Raw genomic sequence first — 21,317 nt, forward strand, 5'->3', positions numbered from 1 at the left:
TTTAAATTTTCCGAAGCAAAAACACCAGGAACAAAAGCCTCTGTCTCTTTCAAATCCACGTGCCTTGCTTATGATCATGGCAAATCTTTGTTCCATTATTAGAAATATAAAATAAAATCCAGGGAAAGTGCTTTATTTGATGGAATTGAAGATGGAGACAAAGGTAACTGGAGTGATGAAAATTAAAATAGCACTTATTGCGTATTTATTAGAATAAGTAAATTTAATTGAACATCTAATATCAACAATCAGAGTGGCGCAGCGGAAGCGTGGTGGGCCCATAACCCACAGGTCCCTGGATCGAAACCAGGCTCTGATAAAACAGAGAGCTTTCCAAAGCAATTTTTTACCTGCTTATAACTTCCGCCAAATAATGAAATGTATAAATAGGGGGAGTTAACTCAGATGATATAACACAGCAAATAAAGTTCGACTAATTACATGTTGATTAGTGATCCATAATTCCATATCAATTGATCGAAAGATAACGAAGCTTTAGATCAACTCAATTGCATGGCATCATTTACTAAGATCCAAATTACATGGGAAAAGTTATTCAATTTTTAATACAGGAAAGTTTTGGTCTAATGCATATATGTATTCATAAAGTAAAGATAGATCAGTGAGACTTTTTTTATGACTAAATGAAATTCATCAAGACAATTTTTTGATAGGAATGATTCCAAGTAAACATACCCTAAGAAATAAAAATAAAACAAAGTAAAAGGGTTTTACTAAATTTTGAATGAAAAAGTTTTTTTAGTAGCTTCTAAATTCTTATTCATTGAGTATATGGAACATTCAAGTAGGAGCAATAGTGGTGTTGGAATCCTTGAAACTTAGGCAGAATACTTATTCATGAAATGTTTAATGACCAACATCAACTTCTTTGATGGCTCTGAGTTGGGATTAATGGTGAAGAAACCATGTTGTTGTCCTTCAAATTCTACATACTCAACATCTTTACCCAAATCCTTGAGTTTCATTGCATAATCCTCTGCCCTGTCTCTAAGCAAATCACTCCCTCCAACCACCACTAGAATTGGGTCAAGATCAATTGTTTCAAGACTCTTGCTAATTGGTCCAAATGGATTCACAAGTGGATGATCAGTGTTTTCCCCAACAGGTATTGAAAGCCTCCAAAACCTGTTCAATTATGCATAACAAATTCACTAGCTAGCATCAAAGAGTAGTAACACAATAAAGATGTCTTTGCACACTAAGACTTAGTTTGGTAAAGCTTTTTTCTTTTCAAAATAGTTTATAAAAGTTAATTTTGTAAAAGATGATTTCTTAAGAGTTGTAGGTTGTAGCATTTATGATTTTATGTTTGGTAAATCAAATTAAAAATAACTTTTAATAAACAGAAGCAACATCAATTGCGTTTGGTAAAATAGCTTTTAAAATTTAAAAATACTATAATAGACATAAATGTAAATATTAAATTTGAAAATTAATTAACATATGAGGTTATATTAGACTTTTAAATTTTGAAAAGTACAAATCAACTTTGAAAAGTTCTATCTTAGGTGTTTTCAAAAGTATTTGGATCTTTTAAAAACTGCAAGCACAAGCACATGATCTTTTTTATTTACCAAACACAAAATTAAAAGTTTGAACTTTTAAAAAGCACAATCACCTCTTTAAAAAACTTTACCAAATCAAACTTAAAATATTCACAATTTATGCACTAATTAATCACTCACAGTGATATTTGCATACTTATAAATTAACAAAAATATTTTAAAAATAATAAAAAATAGTCTAAAATTACTTTATTTTGTATTCAAAGATTATTATTAGAATAATTGTGTAATTTTATATATAATAAATGCATAATTATAAATGTTATGTTAAATAATAAAACTTTAATTATTATCTCTCTAGTATTACCGTAAATTTAAGTATTTATCGATATTTATTGTTACCTAGATTATTTCTTTATCAATAATAGGTTTACCATTGTAATTATTTTTTAGTGAGAGTACATAAAAAAAGTACATAGTATATAAGGTGTAATAACTCAACAAATATTTTCTAAAGGGGATTTTTCATTCTCTCCAATAATGAGAAGAACCTATCTCTCTCCCTCTCTTAATCCCTTCTAATTCATCAAACCATCAACATCACAGCTTGAACAGCTTAGGGCATGAGATTTTCTTCATGGTGCGGTGAGCGTGGAGAGCAACCAAGCTGTGAATCAAAAAAAAAAAGAAAAAGTTGTGAATTGAGATCAATCCAATTTTGCCATTCTCTTTCTATCCCTAATTTTTCTTTCGACATTTTCTTTCCCCCATTCTTACCTCTTCCTTCAAACTCATCCAATAGAGTTTGATGAGAGGCTATTTCGCAAGATTCTTTCTTGGTGAACATAGCTGTTCCGATCAACGAGTTGGAAGGAAGAAGATCTGAATCCCTATTACTCTGTGATTCATTGATTTCTCAAAATGGCAAACAAATCCTCCCATTGCAGAGGTCGTGGAGCTACATTGGCTTGCTCTCATTGCAACAAGCAAGGCCACACAGAAGATGTATGCTATAAGAAGTATGGGTACTCCTCCCACTTCTACCAATGGCAGCAACATAACACCACCATCAATCACGTGATCACTGAGGGGCATGATGATATACTCAATGACAAACAATTCCAGCTCAATTGTCTCCAAGAGAACATTGGAATATCAAGATCTGGATTTACTCCAGAGCAAAGATTTGCCTTGTTAGAGTTGATCAAAGACAAAAGTGTGCAGCAACAACCTCATAATGCAAATCAAATTTTGACTAATTCCATTCACACTTCCACTCCAGGTAAAACCATTGCATTACATTTTAATGCGAGAATTATGAGCATTATCACTCCAAAATCTGCACTATGGATCATTGATTCCGGTGCAACAGATCATGTGACTTTTGACTTAAAAGATTTTGCAAGTTTTCAAAATATTGATCCAATCAATGTGATATTGCCAAATGGAACCAAAACTGTTAGCACTATCATTGGCACAATCACATTCTCTAAATTTTTTTTTCTCAAAAATGTTTTATACATTCCTTCTTTTGATTTTAAATTGATATCTGTGTCAAAGTTAACCTCAAACTTACATTGTCAATTGTTAATCAATGATAAGTGTTGTGAGATACAAGATAGATCCACATCAAAAATGATTGGCATTGCTGAGTGTATAGAAGGGTTATATACAATGAGTAGAGAACCAGAATTCTCTCATTTTCCCCCTCTTCCAACAAAGCAAGCTTCATTGGCGGTAACTACTACTACTACTCATCCCACCACACCTTCACACAGTGAGCACAACAACATTTGGCATCTTAGATTAGGACACATACTCATGCATAAATTGATTTTTCTGAAGAAGTATTATCCTTTTATAGATAGTATTGCTTCAAATTTTCCTTGTGATTCATGTCATTTTGCAAAACAAAAGAAATTATCTTTTAATCTTAGTACAACTAAAATAAAAGATTGTTTTGATTTAGTTCATATGGATATCTGGGGTCCTATTTCTGTCCCTTCCAATGAAGGACATAGGTATTTTTTGACTGTGGTGGATGGTAAGAGCAAATTCACTTGGATTTTTTTTATGAAAACCAAATCTGAAGCATCACAATTGGTTATTAATTTTGTGAATTTTGTCAGAGTACATTTTGAAAAACAAGTTAAGTGTATAAGGACCGACAATGGGCCAGAATTCACTCTAAAACCCTTTTTTGCATCAACTGGAATTTTACACCAAACTTCTTGTGTAGAAACACCAGAGCAAAACGGGATTGTAGAGAGAAAACACCAGCATATTTTAGGTGTTGCTAGAGCACTGCTATTTCAATCAGGAATTCCACATTGTTTTTGGCAATACGCAGTTGCTCACGCCATTCACCTAATTAATAGGCTGCCCAGCACTAACCTGAATAATGCTAGTCCTTATAAGCTTTTGTATGGCAACTTACCTGACCTTTCATATTTAAGAGTATTTGGTTCTCTTGCATATGCCTCCACATTAACAAATTCAAGAACAAAATTAGACCCAAGAGCCAGAAAAACAGCTTTTCTTGGTTTTAAATTAGGAACAAAGGGTTTTTGACTTATTGATTTAAAATCAAAGGAAATTTTCATATCCAGAAATGTAATTTTTTATGAAACTCATTTTCCATTTTTACATTCCATTAGCACTGACATTTCTGAAGTGCCCATTCGTACTCCACAATGCATTGATCTTTTTCAATATGATACACTATCCACACATCATTTGCAATCACCCACACATACCACACTCATAGATTCAAATGAACATTTCTCAAGCTCAATGCACTCACCAATTTCCTCACACACCATTGCACCAATTACCACACCACACATTGATAATGCACCTGCATCACAACACTCTGACATCACACATGACTGCATTACTAGAAAGTCTGAAAGAGTCAAGAAACCGCCTGCTTATTTGAAGGACTATCATTGTTTGACAACCCACACAGCTCACTCTAGCAATGTTTCCAACTCTAACTCTTTATATCCTATCTCACAACACTTGTCATATGATAAACTAACCCCGAAATATAAGTCACTTTCTCTAGCCATCACCTCAAATCAAGAACCTAGCACTTATGAGGAAGCGGCTGCACATGAATGTTGGAGAAAGGCAATACAAGATGAATTGACAGCTCTAGATCAGAACAGAACTTGGTGTCTCACTGAACTCCCAAAAGACAAGAAGGCTGTGGGTTGCAAATGGGTTTTTCGGGTAAAATTCAATCCCGATGGCACCATAGAAAGGCACAAAGCGAGGCTAGTTGCAAAAGGATTCACTCAAGTGCAAGGAGTAGATTATGGTGATACTTTTAGTCCAGTTGTCAAAATGACTACCCTACGAGTAATGTTAGCATTAGCAGCGGCAAAGAAATGGCATTTGAAACAGCTGGATGTCAACACTGCCTTCCTTCATGGAGATTTGGACAAAGAAGTTTATATGAAGATACCACCCGGTTTGGCTGTGTCACAACCAGGTTTGGTTTGTAAATTGCAAAAATCTCTATATGGGCTTAAGCAAGCAAGCAGGCAATGGAACATTAAGCTCACTCAGACTCTTGTGGATGCTGGTTATAAGCAGTTTTTTGATGATCATTCACTCTTCATTAAGAAACAATCTCAAAGCTTCACTGCCATTCTAGTATATGTTGATGACTTGGTTTTAACCGGGAATGACATTGGTGAAATCAATTCCATCAAGCAAGATTTGGATGACAAATTCAAAATAAAGGATCTTGGTGATCTCAAATACTTCTTGGGAATGGAAGTAGCACGCTCTAACTCTGGAATTCACATTTATCAGCGGAAGTACACCATGGACCTTCTCAGAGATTTTGGTTATCTAGATTGCAAGCCTCTCTCTACTCCATTTGATTATAGTCAGAAAATTTCAAAGGAATCAGGTACCATTTTAACAGACAACACTGTTTACAGGCAGCTCATCGGCCGACTCCTTTACCTTACAAATACTAGACCCGATATCTCTTATGCTGTGGGACGTTTGAGCCAATTTTTGGACTGTGCAACAACTTCTCACCTACAGGCTGCTTTTCGTGTACTCCGATATTTAAAAGGCCGACCTGCAACTGGTCTCTTCTTCTCCTCTACTTCTAATCTGCATCTCACTGGATTTGCCGATGCTGACTGGGCTACCTGTGCCGATACTCGTCGCTCCATTTCCAGTTATTGCTTCATGCTTGGGAACTCGCTCATTAGCTGGAAGAGTAAAAAGCAAACCACAGTTGCCAAGTCCTCTGCAGAAGCTGAATATAGGTCTCTTGCTGTTGCCACTTGTGAAGCTAGTTGGTTATCTTTCTTAATGGATTTCATTGGCTTGCCGCTTCAAAAGTCTATCACTCTATTCTGTGACAACCAGTCAGCTATTCACATTGCCAATAATCCCATTTTTCATGAAAGAACTAAACACATTGAAGTGGACTGCCACATTGTTCGTGAAAAGCATTTGTCTGGTCTCATTCATCTTATGCCAGTTCGTTCAAAGGATCAACTTGCTGATTTTCTTACCAAAGCTCTGCCACCGGGTCCTTTTCTTGCCAATATTTCCAAGCTAGGATTGTTAGATTTACACAATTCTAGCTTGCGGGAGGGTGTTACCTAGATTATTTCTTTATCAATAATAGGTTTACCATTGTAATTATTTTTTAGTGAGAGTACATAAAAAAAAGTACATAGTATATAACGTGTAATAACTCAACAAATATTTTCTAAAGGGGATTTTTCATTCTCTCCAATAACGAGAAGAACCTATCTCTCTCCCTCTTTTAATCCCTTCTAATTAACAAAAATAAGAGTGTTAGCAATAATAATATAATCATGTTTAATGTTAATAAAAGTTTCATACCTTATTGTATTTCTTCTCTAATTTTATCTTTGGACAATAATTATGTCTTTCTCGATATCTTACAGACATCCATAATTTTACTATGATTACTCATCGGACTCAGAAAATCAAGAGTATGGTATTAGAGTGTGGATTATATTAAAATTGAAGTGATAAAATGAGTGTCGAAATAATTTTCGAAAATTTAGTATCCAAAACCTGTCAATGAGTTCCAAATTGAGAAAAGCATCTTTAGGTCCTTCAGCTTCTAATTTGGTTCGGATAGTTCCACCAAAGAAAGGTGCCAATAGAATATAGCCTTTCACCTGAACTGGCGCCAACTCCAGCGACTTGGAGCCGAGCCTAACAGCCAAATTGTGAGCTATGTTTCCACCGGCTGAGTCGCCCGATATGAACACTCGGCTGAAATCACCCACTCCATTCAACCATGGATCCGGCTTGTCGCTCACAGCTTGGGCTTGAAGCCACTTGATGGCCGTGTAGCCATCCTCAATTGCAGCTGGGAGCCGATTCTCGGGAGCGAGCCGATAATCTGGGGCAACGACCACGGCTTGAAGCTCAGAAGCTAGCCGAAAACAATAGTTTTGACAATTAGGCCACGTGCGGGAGCCGATGCAAAAGCCGCCGCCGTGGATATAGTAAAATATGGGAAGCTTGGAGCCGGAGTGGCACGAACCGGCTGGCTTGTAGAGCCGAAGCCAAAGGTCATGGGTAGGATAAAAAATGACATCTTTCCACAAAACGGTGCCGTCGTCTTGGACAGGAACATTGAAACTTGGATTGGAAGAACGCACTATAGAACCATCACTGTACACATGAAGAACACCACGACAATCATCCACTAAGGTGGGCTTGGAATCCAACGTGTTGGACATTTTTTCTCTTTGTGAAGCAAAAGGATGTTGGATGTTTTAAATTTTAATGGATCAGTTATGTGTGTAAAGTAGAGAGTATCAAAGGGAGAAGAAGAAAAAAAGAAATTAATAAAAAGATGCAAAGCAAAAAAAAAAAGTAGTTGGTGAATGGTGATGCATGATTTCATTGGAATTTTCTTAAGTGTGGTTGACATGTAAGACAAACGGCAACCGAGGTAAGAACTCAGAAGCATATGTGGCTCTTAGGTCAGGCATTTTCTTGTTGGATATAATCAAGTAAAAGTCTAAGGACTATAGGTTTTCTCATTTTTAGCTATCAATTAGTTATTAATGTTTTTTAATAGTGTAAAATTGTATCTAATAATATAAAATCACTCAATTTTTTTTTATGATTAAGTATTGACTAAAATTTAACAAAAGTACCGGCACTAGCACTCCTCATTAATCAATCATGCAAATGTTGTCACTACCTTAGTCATTCTTTCTTTCTTTTGTCCTTATGTTTTTAGTACTTGCCGAGTGTCTATCCAATTACTATTCAAAGGTACTCTATTTTTTCTAATTTTAAAATAAAATATCTAAAATTTATATAGGCAAATTATTACAAGCAATATTACACCATCATCATAATTTATTATTTTTAATTAGTAATTAATTAAAAATATTTAAAAATATTGATTAAAAATATGATGCTAAACTATTGGACTAAAAATATTGTGGAGTGCCGACTAAAAATAATGGTCATTATAAATTAAAATTACTTTAAAATTTTCTAATTGAATAATTCTCATATTTAACATTAATAAAATCAATTCTACAAGAAAAATTAAAGTTTAACCATCAATAATCAGTAAACAAATGGACAACCATAATATATGCACAACAAAAATACAATTATTAATTCAGTTATATATATAGAATATATATTAAAATATAAAATATATATTAAAAATAAATTAAATAATGTATTTATAAAAAAATAATAGATAATTTATTGATTAATTTAAAATGTACACATAACCTTTTTAATAAACTTATTTGGATATAACCTTTTAAAAGTCATTGGATTGATTAAATGATTACATCAAAAATAAATTTATATTCCAAAAGGCACGGATTAATATAAAATGATTATTTACATTAAAACTTTTTTCCGTTTCTGTTTGATTTCTGTCGTGATAAGCTTTTTGAATGGGTGAAGTTGGTTAAAGTTTGATGACTGGGGTTATGTGGGGCTAAATTTGTAAGAAGGCCAGATTGGAGTATCAATCTAACAGGGTTTAAGGGTTCTCTAAGTGGTTGTGGTCTATTAGTAGTCATTGTGTGATTGGAATTATGGGTACTCATTATTTTTTTAGGGCTGGTCTTTGAGGTTATTTGGTGTTTTTATTCATAAAGTTTGGCAAGGGAGACAGCCGTGACATAGGAGGTAAGTTTAGCTAAGAGTAGATCACACTTGAGGTAGTCTTGTAGGTTGGCCACAAACAAAGAAATTAACCAATTTTCTTTTAAACCGGACATTTGATTTGATAAATCTTCAAATTGACTATGATATTCAGCAATAGAATTCACCTACTTCAACTCTTTACTAGTAGCTTTACGAACATAAAATACATTTTGGCCAAATCGAGTAACTAATGCATCTAAGAATGAATCACAAGTATATTGAATATTGTTATTGATTTCCCATCTGTACCAATTATATGCAGATCCAGTGAGATGGAAAGAGATCATACGTACCCTCATATCTTCCAAAATCGCATACCACTCAAAGTATTCTCGAACCTTGAATATTCACTCTTCCACTCCATCACCATCGAACATAGGTAGCTCAACATTCATCCTTTTCAAGGTCAGCAGTAAGGGTTGAATTGGTGATCTCGATGAAGCTGGGTCCCTTCCCATGGTGAGTCACACTTGACCTCCTTCAGCTTAAGAGCTTCCTTCAACGTAACGTTGAGCTCTTTCAAGGTCTTTTCCATGGCGGTCAATCAATTGTCATTGGACGTAAATTTGCTCTTTAACTCGATGTAGCTTCGTTGCAAGGTGACAATCTCTGAAACTCCCATGCTTGAATCTCTCAATAAAATCACCAAATGATAGTTCTGATTATGTAAGAAGAAGAAGAATTGTATAATGAATTATATGTGAATTCAAATGTATAAAAGAAACAATTTGTAGGAATAAATGAATGAATGGACTGTGTATTGATGATTGAAGAAATCTACCGAAATTTCTCCTTCGAGTTGAGGGAGAAACTCCTAATAGATTCCACAATGAATTTTCATATTATTCCCCAATTCTGTTATCCATTGCTTTTATCATAAGTTTCACTCATTTTAACAAACTAGCCACCTCACCTCCCAAGCGTAATCTCCTACTGTGCATTCCATTAATTAGTATTGTCTTCCAACTATTTTGGGGCTTTTCTCACTCTCTTTGGGCCATCTCTCACCTTATTCACTACTTCTGGCCCAACCTCTTTACTTCTTGAACCCTTCTCAACATCCTCAAGTGGGTCTGGAACTCTTGCTATGCTATCAACAACTGTGATAGCGATGAAAGCAACACCTCCACAGCAGAAAAGCGAGGAGAACAGGGTGCGCCAAATCTGTTGGAAATTTCTCACGAAGTGGAGTCAGCGACTGGCTCCAAATATTCGAGATGCAGTGGCTGAAGTTGCCATCACGTCTGTCCTATGGTGGTGACGCCGCAACCTCTCATGGTGGCGGTCTTTTCTTGGGATCACAATGGAGTACGAGACAGTGACGGGTTACCGTGGCTAGCGGTGGATTCGGCATGGAGCAGTGTGAATGAAACTTAGGGAAGATGGAGAAGGAGCCATTAGAGCCGGACGGTGGTGCCTGGCTCGCCGACGACAAGTCTTCTGGCAACAGCACCGCACATAATAAAGAGGAAGAGAGGAGAAATAAGATTTGACTCTCCGTAGTTTTTGAATAATAGTGTAAAGGAAGAGATGACCCCTGAACTTGAAATGGGCCTTTATTTTCAATACCAAGTCTAACTAAAATTTACAAGTGGATCAAGTGCTATAAAAAACTATTTTAAATACATAGAATATCCATTTTTTAAACAATAGAATCCTAGTGTTAATTTTTTAACAGTAGTATAAAAATATTATCAAACAAACCCTGGTGGTAAATTTTCTAGGATTTGTTTGAGTACTTTGGTCTGCTAGAATTTTACAGGAAAATCCTAATTTTGTGAGCATGTCTCATAGGAGCTAATTAGGTAACAATGGCAGCACCTGCTGGCGATCCACTTCAAGGTAACAATGCTGATGTGACAGACGAAGACCCAGTCATTCTGTTTGATGATAAAGACATAAGAGAAAAGTTAGAAAAGTATTCGAATAGTCTAGTAGGCAGACTATTTTTAGATAAAAATTTAGTCCAGGAATATTGAAGCAACCTTGATACGATTTCGAGTCAACTGGTAGGTTTCAAAGTCATGGATCACGAAAAAAACTGGTTCCAATTCTTTTTTAAAAAAAAAATATGGTCTAATATAAATAGAAATAGGAGTTCTTTGACTTTTCAAAAACTACATATTGAATTTAAGAAGGTGCAATGAAGAACTGGAAATTAAAGATCAAGAATTTGCAATGGTTTCAACGTGGATTAAGTTATGGGGATTACCAGAACAATGTAAAATGAGAAGCCTGGGCAGAAAAGTAGGAGAAATGATTGGAAAAGTGCTGCAGACAGGTTTATTTTTTATGAGGGGTAAAGAGTGTTGAAGACAAAAGTGATATCGGACATTACAAAATCATTGAGAATAATAGTTAAGATTTCAGGTAGTAATCAGAAATTAATAGATGTGAACCTAAAATATGAATGTATTGGTAACTTTTGCTACTACTGTGATTTTTTTGGACATGAAGTGAGAAATTTCTAGCAGAATTTGGAGGATACGATGATTGGACAGTCAAAAATAGAACAGTGGGGTTCGTAGTTGAGATCCAAACAAGTGGAGAGAAAAATAGAAGACCAAAAGGAGAATCAAAACTCCAATAAATCTAAAAAGAAGAATGAGAGGAAACAAACGTCGAGAAAGTCTACACCAGTGAATCTAATCTGTGTTTTTGCCAACTTATCAGTTCAATATGAAAAATTACAAAATAGAGGAACTGAGGTAGGTTTCAGGCAACAAAATTGAAATTCAAAGGTGGAAAAAGGGGTAGGAGAAACTGGGGGAGGAAAAACGAGTAATGGAAGGAAGAGAACAAAACAAGATAAGAAATGAGAATTTGATAGAAGTTGAAAATTATGACAGCTTATTTTCCTTTGGAGCAACAAGCGGAAGTAAGGAGAGAAAAGGGAGTAGGAAGTTAAACCTGAAACAGTTAGCCCGAAGGAAGACAACTCTCAACTCAATCTTAGAGTCCAAGAGAAAAAATATGGGGGTTCAAGATAGTATGAACAAGAAGAGATTATGTCAAGAAGAAGCTATATGAGCAGGTAAGGGATAGGGTGCCACCCAATAAATGACACCCAATGAGGGATAAAGATGATAGTTTGGAATTGTCGGAGTTTGAAAAAATCTATGATAGTTCACAACATCCAAGGGATCACTAGATCCCATTCTCTTGAGGCATTGTTTCTATGTTAAACTAAAAATATTGCTTTGACAGTAGAGATGACAGTTAGAACAGCGAAATTTACAAATTGTTTCACAGCGGATCTAGTGGGTCAAGCAGGAGGTATGGTAGTTGCATGGAAAAAAGGTGTTAGTTTACATGTAATTGAGCAAGAAAGTTTTTTATTCACTTCAAATGTCTCCAAGAGGAAACCAATCAACAATGGGAGGCCATTGGGGTTTATTTAGCCATGGAAGAAGCAAAAAAAAGAGAACAATTCGAAAGAATACTGAAACAGGTTTAGATTGGGGATGAGAAAATTACTATGATGGAAAACTTTAATGCACTTCGGTCACACCATGAAAAGGAAGGAGGTCGAAATAAGGCAAAATCCTCATTCCTCAATTCAAGATCTTAATGATTTTATCAATCATGGTGAGTTGGTAGATTTAGGCTTCGAAGAAGGAAAATTCACATGGAGCAACCATTAGTTTGGAGGTAATCTAATTCGTGAGAGACTTAATAGGGTGCTTGTCACTAATGTTTGGAGAGTGGCTTGGTCGAATGCATTCGTGACTCATTTAGATTACACTAGGTCAGATCACAAACTAATCTTACTAAGTGGTGATAGACAAGAAAGGAGGTTTAAGAGAAGATTCCACTTCCAAGAAAGATGGTGTGAAAAAGAGGAGGAGGTGACATTAATTAAGGAGTCATGGAAGATAGAAAACCCAGGTCTCCAATGTTCAAGTTAGCTAAAAAACTAAAGACTATTAACCCTCGATTGGTGGACTGGTAGAGGAACTCTCACACTAATTTCCCAACCTAGACCTCACACATTCAAGAAAGGCTGTTTCTAAATATGAAAAGATAGCCATGTTAATCCTATAGAGATTCGGGTATTGGAAGCAGTGCTTGAGGAGTATCATGGAAGACGAAGAACGATATTGGAGAAAGAAATCCAGGGTTCAATGGTTGAATTGAGGAGATAGGAATACACAAAATTTTCACTCTAAATTCAAATCAAGATCAAGGAGGAATAAGGTGTAGTTATAGAGGATGAAGTAGGAAATTCAGCAACGCAACCGGATGAAATTGCTCAAACTGCATAAAACTACTTTGAGAATCTTTTTTCCTCGAACAATTCAGCTGACCCAGAGGAAAAGATTCATGATATGCCTAAAAAAATAGATGTAGTCACTAATAGAATATTGATTTGGCCAGTTTTGTACAAGAAAATAAAGTCAACAATTTTTTCTATCAACCCTTTCTCAAACTCTGGGGATGTGGATTTACTGCTAAGTTCTTTCACTTCTTTTGGGAGACAATTAAGAATGATGTGATCAGAGTAGTCAAAAGCTTTTTCTTAAGAGGTAAAATTTTGAAAGCTTTTAATTACACTTATATCTATCTTATTCCAAAAGTTGATAATGCTAGCACTATGAAGCATATTCAGCCTATAAGTCTTAGTAATGTTTTTTATAAAATTATTTCTAAGATTTTAGTCCATCGAATGCAAGTAGTGATGAATAGAGTGAGTAGTGACAATCAAAATGCTTTTGTCAAAGGAATACTGATTAGTGATAATGTTCTTATGGCTTATGAGTTTATGCATTTTTTGAAAAATAAGAGATATAGTGATTGTGACCTAGCACTAAAGTTTGATATGAGCAAGGCTTATGATAGAGTTGGATAGTCTTTTGTTTGGACGATGATGAGAAAGTTGGATTTTTTGTGACAAATGGTTAGATTGGATTAAGGAATGTGTGACAATGGTTTCTTACTCTGTTAATATGGATGATCAACCACATGGCTATTTTAGACCATGTGACGCAACCTTGTTTTCCCTACCTATTTTTTGTGTGTGCAGATGGTCTCTCTCATCTACTCCACAGAGGAGAACAGAGATAGGAGTTTTCTGGTTTGAGACTAAATCGCAAATGCCCCACAATCACCACTTATTTTTTGCAGCTGAATCAATTTTATTTAGTAGAGCTACAAAATAATACAGCCGAGGCACACTTCGTACCTTATAGACTTATGAGAATATGAATGGTCAAGTGGTTAATCTAGACAAGTCGCCTATTTTCTTCAGTAAAAATACTCCACTTCAAACCTAAGACCTATTAGCAACTATTTTTATGATCCTGCATATAGGGAATCAAAATAAGTATTTGGAGTTGTCGTCAGTTGTACAAAGGTCCAAGAGAGTTACTTTCAAATATATTAAAGATAAGATCAATCAAAAACTCCAACAGCAAAAATAAACTCTACTTTGCCCTAGTGATAAAGAGGTTCTGATAAAGACAGTGGCTACAGTAGTGTCCATTTATATATTGAGCTATTTTAGATTGTCTAATACTTTATTTGAGGCATTACAACGTATTATCCTACAATTTTAGTGGAGAAAAATAGAGAGCGCAAGATGCAATGGATAAGTTAGCAGATTACTGTAGACCTAAAAATCAAGAAGGCCTGAATTTCAAAGAAGGCTTTCAACTTTACAATGCTTGTAAAAAATAAAGTTGGAGGCTACTTACTAAGCTAAATTCACTTATTAATAAAGTCTACATAAGCAAATATTATAGATTCATAAATTTTCTGAGAGCAGAAATACGAAATAACCTATCATGGGCTAGAGGAGTATCATTGATGGTAGGAAAGTCCTGAAAAAAGGATTGATATGAAAAATTGCTAGGAAAAATGTGATAAGCATTTAGATAGATTCATGGATTAAGGAGTACACTACAATTATGCCTATTACTACCCAACACACATACAGAGTCCTTTAATGGGTCTTAGACCTAAATTTGTCTAATAGAACATGGAACTAGTCAAAAATAGCAAAATTTTTTGAACCAAAAATCGCAGAGACAATTATCAATATACTATTTGTGAAGGCGAAGATCAACTAACCTGGATGAGAAAAAGAAATAGTCCAGACTTGGAAGAGGAGTCTGTTATCAACAGGTGACAGACATATTTTAATCAAAACTGTCGAAGAAGTTATTCCAGTATATATACTTTCGTTTTCAAAATTTAGATTCTCTAGTGGAAGAAATACACAGGATTCTAAGACAATTTTGTGGGGTCAAAAAAGAATGGAGAGAAAGATGGCTTGGGTTAGTTGGGATTGTATGACCATACCCAAAAAGGAAGATCAATTGAGATTCAAGGATCTTGGAGCCCAGAACCTAACCTTGTTTGGTAAACAGTTTTGGCGAATTACTACTAAGCCTAATTCGCTACTTGTGCGTATGCTCAAAGAAAAATACTATAGATACACTAACCCCTTTTGGCAGATAAAGGAAACCAACCTTCTTAGGGTTGGCAAAGTCTACTGGCGGGAAGAAAAGTGGTAGAAAATGTTTTGAGATGAAGTATAGAATTTAGCACAAATGTTCGTATTTGGGAGGACCCATGGTTACCCCCACCATACTTTTTAGACTCAGTAACAACAACAATCCAGTAACAGACATCAATTGGCTACATGATTTACTTATAGTGGATGGAAGATGGAATAAAGAGCTAGTTGAAGCAGTTTTTTCCCTTAGCTCAGTTTACGAATTCTCTCTCTGCTACTAAACGACAATGGTGAGGACAAGCTTGAATGGGCCTGAAATAAGAGGAAGTAGTACGATGTGGTCTCAAGATACTGGTTGACTTATGATTTTTTTTCATGTGCCAGTTGAGCACCTTCTAACGATGATGATGAATTCAACGCTTTGGAAATCAATTATGGGGTTAAAATTACCATCTAAAGTCAAAATTTTTCTGTGAAGAGCAACCCCTAAAAAATTATCTGTACTCAATTTGATCAACCAGAGATTCTTAGATACTTCAATAATATGTCTAAAATGCAAAAATGATAATAAAACAATACTTTACGCTTTGATGTAATGTGGTCCTACTCTTGAGATTTGGTCTTTCTCTCCTTTTGTGAATGCTATAATGCAAATGGAACCATGGAGTTTGCAATCTGGTAACAAACGGTAAGTAGAGACATTGAAAGAGGATAATCTTCTATGACTCCTTACATCTCTGTGTAGAACATTGTAAAAGACAAAAAATTTAGAGATCTTTAAAGATGAGAAGTTGACAACAACAATAATTATAGAAATAATAAAAAAGTTCAAACAACAAATGACTAAAATTATAGAATACGATTTTTTTTGTAAATTTTCAATCTCTTCTTTTGTAAATTTTCAATCTCTTCTTTTAATTTTTTTACTAGTATTTGATGTTTATTGAAATAATTTTTTTTGTCTTTATTTTTATAATAAATATTGTATTTTTTTTAAACAAGGAATGCAATTATATATATATATTCAAAAAAAAAAGACGTCTTCGAGGGAGTTTTCATGAATTATTATAAAAAAAAGAACACTCATTTTTTCTTCGTTCCAAACACGGCACCCATATAGTCACCAAAAAAAAAAAACACGGCACCCATATAAAGTCTACGAAAAAGACAGAAAGAAAAGGCAATAGAAAATAGATGCGATGATTAATCCCAAATCCGAATGAAATTAATTGGTGGAAGGAGGAAGGTCTCCATCTGGCATTATTCCGACACGGCGCAGCACTACACTTAACTTGGAACCAACTCTCTCTGTACAAACTGAAGGAATCAATCTTCAACTCAATAATAATTATTCGAAATCGACAAGGAAAGCAAACTCAAGTGAAAACGATGGACAAAGTCATGACATTGTCCGATGCGGCGGGCTTGGGCCGACGGGCCGGTCCACGTTCTCCTTCCTCGTCTTCCATCCTGCCCTACAACCTCCCTCTTCTCGCCGCCCTCCTCGCCTGCGCCCTCGCCCAGTTCCTCAAGATCTTCACCACCTGGTCCGTACACATTCCTTTCTTTCCTCTTTTAACCCTTCAATTGTTCGACCTCACTCTCATAGTTATTCGTCCGTGCAATATTTCAACTCTGTTTTTCTCGTATCAATTAGATCAAGGTATTGCCCGCGAAAAGGAAGGGGGGGGTTGCTGTTCTTCATTTCCAGAGCAATAATTTACTTTTGGTTGGGTTTTACCACTGAAGATTAGTTAATTTAGATTAGCCTATTTTGTTTTGGTAGATGAATGTGCAAATCCATATTGGTGTGCTTGTATAGGTACTTATTGTGTTACATTTGGGCAAATTGGACTCACTTCCTTCAATGTTTACATGGTGCTTAGTCTCATTTCTTGTAGTATACAGAGGTATCCAATGTAATATTACTTAAATCTCAAGGATGTCATAGTCTATCTTTTGAATTGAAATGGTGTTGATGCATGTAAGTCTTGGATGAGGAATGTAATGTGTTATAATGATGACAAAAAGGGACCTTTTTAATAAGTCCTTGTAATACATACCTCTTACTTTTGTTTGAGAGTGATTGTGGATTAGTTACTCTCCCAATCCTTTTTGTTTCAAATTTTCGATGGTTTTGTGAATTTGAAGGTATGTGTGTACTTTGTAGGAAGCACAGTTTTCGTAGCATCCTTGAGCTTCATGCGTGAAATCAATCTACTTTGAATTTGCATTTTGGATAGTATACCTGAAAAATTTTATTGTTATATACCATAGTTCTGATGTATGAGGAATATGAGCTCATTTTTTCTCCCAAAATTTTCTCCTAGATACTCAGGTATAAGGAAAAGAGATGGGATACTAAAAGGATGCTTGATTCTGGTGGAATGCCTTCATCGCATTCTGCAGCGGTATCAGCACTAGCAGTGGCTATAGGTCTCCAAGAAGGAACAGGGTCATCCGCATTTGCAATTGCTGTCGTCTTGTCATGTATTGTATGTCAATCATCGCTGATAAATTCTTTTAGTTTTGCTCATGTTGTATTACTTTTTCTCTTCTGATATACTTTTCATTATTAGTTCTGATATGAATGGAGTATCGTTAACTTAACATATGTGCTCTTATGGTTTTATGTGTGAATGTTCTTTTATATGGTGTGTATTGTGTAATGAATCCGGATGCCACACTTGAATTCTTTCAAAACGTTAAGATACTCTATACCAAATTATTAACGTCCTCCAAAAATACATTCTGCTAGCAGATTCAGCATTTCCATTGTGATTTTCTGGTGGTTTTATTGGTTGAAATATGGGTAAATGACTATTTGTCGAAAAAAAATTTAGTTTCTAACAAAATGACTTCCAAAAGATTAATGTGACATCGTGGTACTTCAAAGATTTATTCTTTCTAACAAAATGTACCAAAAGATGGTTTGGTGCAACTTGTCGGAGAAAGTAAATCTTTGGGGAGCCACAATGTCATTTCAATCTTTTTTTGGGGGGGGGGGGTGTTAAAATGGTGATTTACTTGGTGAATATTTAATGGTATAAAGTATCTAGGTTTGGAATTCACTTCTTGTACCTTTCCCTTTTTTTTTTATGAAGCAATAGAAAGTGTAATCTTGTGTAGTATGCTGATTACCACACAGAGAAAATTAGGAATGGCATCCTTGAATAATGAATCATGATTCCTTATCTTTGTATATTATACAGTTTCATGTAGTTGGAAGAGTTTCTTTACTGCTCTTTCTATTTTATGTGTGGATTTAAACTCTATATGTTTACTGTCTCCATGGGATGGGATTATTAATCTGTATCCTTCATTTGGTATTCATCTCTTTGTTTTCTCACATGATTGTTCTGACAAACATACTGATAATTGGGGGCTTTTTTCTCTATCCGCTATTTATTTATGTTGCTGTTGTGATTTCCCCTCTTTTTATGGGTATCTTCAGCATTTCAATGTTTTCACTTCAATTGGATGGGATAATTATTTCTTATCTAACTTTGATAGGTAATGTATGATGCCTCAGGAGTTAGACTTCATGCAGGTCGGCAGGCAGAAGTAAGATTTTTTCCTTGGTAGCATCGCTTTCTTGCCTTGACATTTACCCTTAAGTTTTTATATTATAAATTGCACATATTGCTTTGTGGCACAAAATAACGTCAACATTCACTGCAGTTGCTGAATCAAATTGTGTGTGAGCTACCACCAGAACATCCTTTATCTAGTTGCAGACCTCTGCGTGATTCACTTGGCCATACTCCACTTCAGGTGGGTTCTTACAGTGTTTCCCTTTTATGTCTGGTACTTTGGTAACCTTAGGCTTCGATTCTTTGAATTCCATTGATGAAATAGCTTAGGATTACTCGCATGCCATTATGCAACAAATATTTAAGACTAACTCATGACCAGAACTTATTATTGTGTATTGTTTGCCAATTAAAATGCTAAAAGCCATCCCTTTCTTTACTGTGATTAATTTTCAAATTGCATGCATAACTTAAGCGTGAAAATTAATGCTGCTAGATCTAAGATCTTCTTGCAATTAAAACTAATCAAATTCTTCTTTATAGTCTTCCCTTTTTTCACTTTCCAGTAAAAAACGAATGAATCTCGACGATTTTCCAAGGCTGCAAGCTATCTATGCAGTTACTAAAGTAAAAAGTAAATTACACTGACCTTATATGAGATTAGGTAATAATTCACAAGTAACCATTGACCCTCTTTTCCAGTGGTCGGATAAGTACCTTTTGTCCCTTGACTTGTCATGCTTAGACCGATCTCTCTACAAGGGAGGTCAGTCTTATTGTCGTGCTTGTAATGAGGTCTGTGTACTGTTTACTGGAATGCTCAATGCTATGTTTCACATAATACAAGTATATCATATGTGATATCAACTAAACCTAAGGGCTAAGGAGATGTTGGTCCTTATTGTAATTATGTACAACTTAAAAGTAAATTAACGTAATTTACTCTTAAAAATTAATCCCCATCTAGTTCCTAAATTCTAATTGACTGTTGCTGCTTAGATTCCACAATTCACTTCACTTCATTTGTGCTACCAAATACTATGTCAGTTGTAAATTTTTATTTTGAGTGAACACTCAAATTGGTCTCCAAAGAATTTCAAACGAACACTTTGGCCCTCTAACAAATTTGTATTCTTTAGAAGTTTTCGCTAATTACTCCCGACGGATAGAGTAGTCCTTTTGTCAGTTTCAATTAAATTTTTAATATGCATGTTGGACAAATAAGTACTTAATAAATTTTATTAATTATAGGTTCCATAAAATATCACTATAAGACAAATTAGTCTCCATCAAAATGACAGAGAGACCAATCTGTCCGACAGGTGTAATAGGACTTCTAGAGAATAAAAATGTTTTAGAACGAAAGTGTATGATCTAAAATTCCTTAGAACCAATTTAGGTGTTTATTCTCTCTTTTCTTTTGTGGCCAATTTATTTGCTTGAATTCGACCAATTAGTTGGGATTATTTTATCTGCTTCTGTCTCATTAGTGAATGTGTACACGAATAACCACTCTTCTATTTTGAACAGGTTTTTATTGGTAGCATATTGGGATGCATAATAGCATTTTTGATGAGAGGCCCCCATTAATATTCTGTGTGATGATGATCGATACTAATTCTGTAATTCATTTGTCCAATCACAAGTGTTACTTCGTAGCCAACACAAAATCATCGTCCAAAGGGCATGAAAGCCTGCTGTTGTTCCAAGCTTCTTTAGGGTAAACTGGTTCTGATGGTTCACCTCGGTGTTGAGAGATCCTGCTTCCTGATTTTTTGGACGTTCCAACTTCTCTTGTATGCGTTAATTAGTTCATCCTTTAAGTGTTAACTATTGCAGTATAGGTTAATTTTTATTGAACACCATTTGATATAAACTATGGTCTTTCCATTGTGAAATTCACAAGCTGTGGAGGTTGGTTTTTGTGTTTGACTATAAATGTAAATCTAGTTTGTGATATATGATTATGAGATTGTCTATAATTGTGAATTTTGTTTTAATTATATATATGTAAATATCGTTTATATGTTCGGATTTATTGATCGTGCTTCTAATTATTTCACTCTTGTTCGAAAGATATTTTTTCCTAATAAGAAATTTTTTTAATGTACTGTTAATAGTATAAATTATAAAATGATTTATACAGCAATTTAGTTGTATTTTGTTTTTGAATGACCATTTATATTTTTGATGATATGACAAATACATAATTTGAAAGTATACTTTTTTATTTTTAAAATTTGTTAAAAATTTTAAAAATATTTATAAGTTTTATTTTGTTTTAATTTTGTTACATAACTTTTTTATTTATATCAAATATATCTTTATGGCTAATTTTCCAAAAATTTTTTGATAAAAATTAATAATTTTATAAGAACAATTATCAACGCAAGTAAATCAGAGATAGTTGTCATGTATTATTACTGGATTAGTCTTAAATTTTTTGAAAATTTAACTATCAGTTATATTTGATATAAATAAAAAATTTTAAAAAATAAATAAAATTTAGGAATAATTTTAAAATTTTTGACAAATTTTAAAAATAAAAAATATACTTTATCAGTTTATCTTTGTATAATTAATATCGTTGATTTTTTT

At 34.5% G+C, this 21,317-nt stretch overlaps 2 protein-coding genes across 2 annotated transcripts; one reads left to right on the forward strand and one right to left on the reverse strand.

The window, feature by feature from the left end:
- Positions 1–596: 596 nt before the first annotated feature.
- On the reverse strand, positions 597–7,551 carry LOC112789569 (strigolactones hydrolase CXE15-like). The gene is made up of 2 exons (XM_025831520.3): positions 6,606–7,551; positions 597–1,146 (listed from the first exon to the last, which is right to left on the reverse strand). Exons 1-2 carry the CDS (start codon positions 7,280–7,282, stop codon positions 840–842), a joined length of 984 nt encoding a protein of 327 aa, XP_025687305.1. The 5' UTR covers positions 7,283–7,551; the 3' UTR covers positions 597–839.
- An 8,731-nt stretch (positions 7,552–16,282) lies between these two features.
- LOC112789570 (uncharacterized) lies at positions 16,283–20,701 on the forward strand. Its single transcript, XM_025831521.2, has 5 exons — positions 16,283–16,733; positions 17,525–17,681; positions 18,700–18,750; positions 18,868–18,960; positions 20,250–20,701. Exons 1-5 carry the CDS (start codon positions 16,576–16,578, stop codon positions 20,307–20,309), a joined length of 519 nt encoding a protein of 172 aa, XP_025687306.1. The 5' UTR covers positions 16,283–16,575; the 3' UTR covers positions 20,310–20,701.
- The last annotated feature ends 616 nt before the right edge of the window (positions 20,702–21,317 follow it).

Source organism: Arachis hypogaea, chromosome 3 (assembly GCF_003086295.3).
Source record: "Arachis hypogaea cultivar Tifrunner chromosome 3, arahy.Tifrunner.gnm2.J5K5, whole genome shotgun sequence".
Classification (NCBI taxonomy): Eukaryota; Viridiplantae; Streptophyta; class Magnoliopsida; order Fabales; family Fabaceae; genus Arachis; species Arachis hypogaea.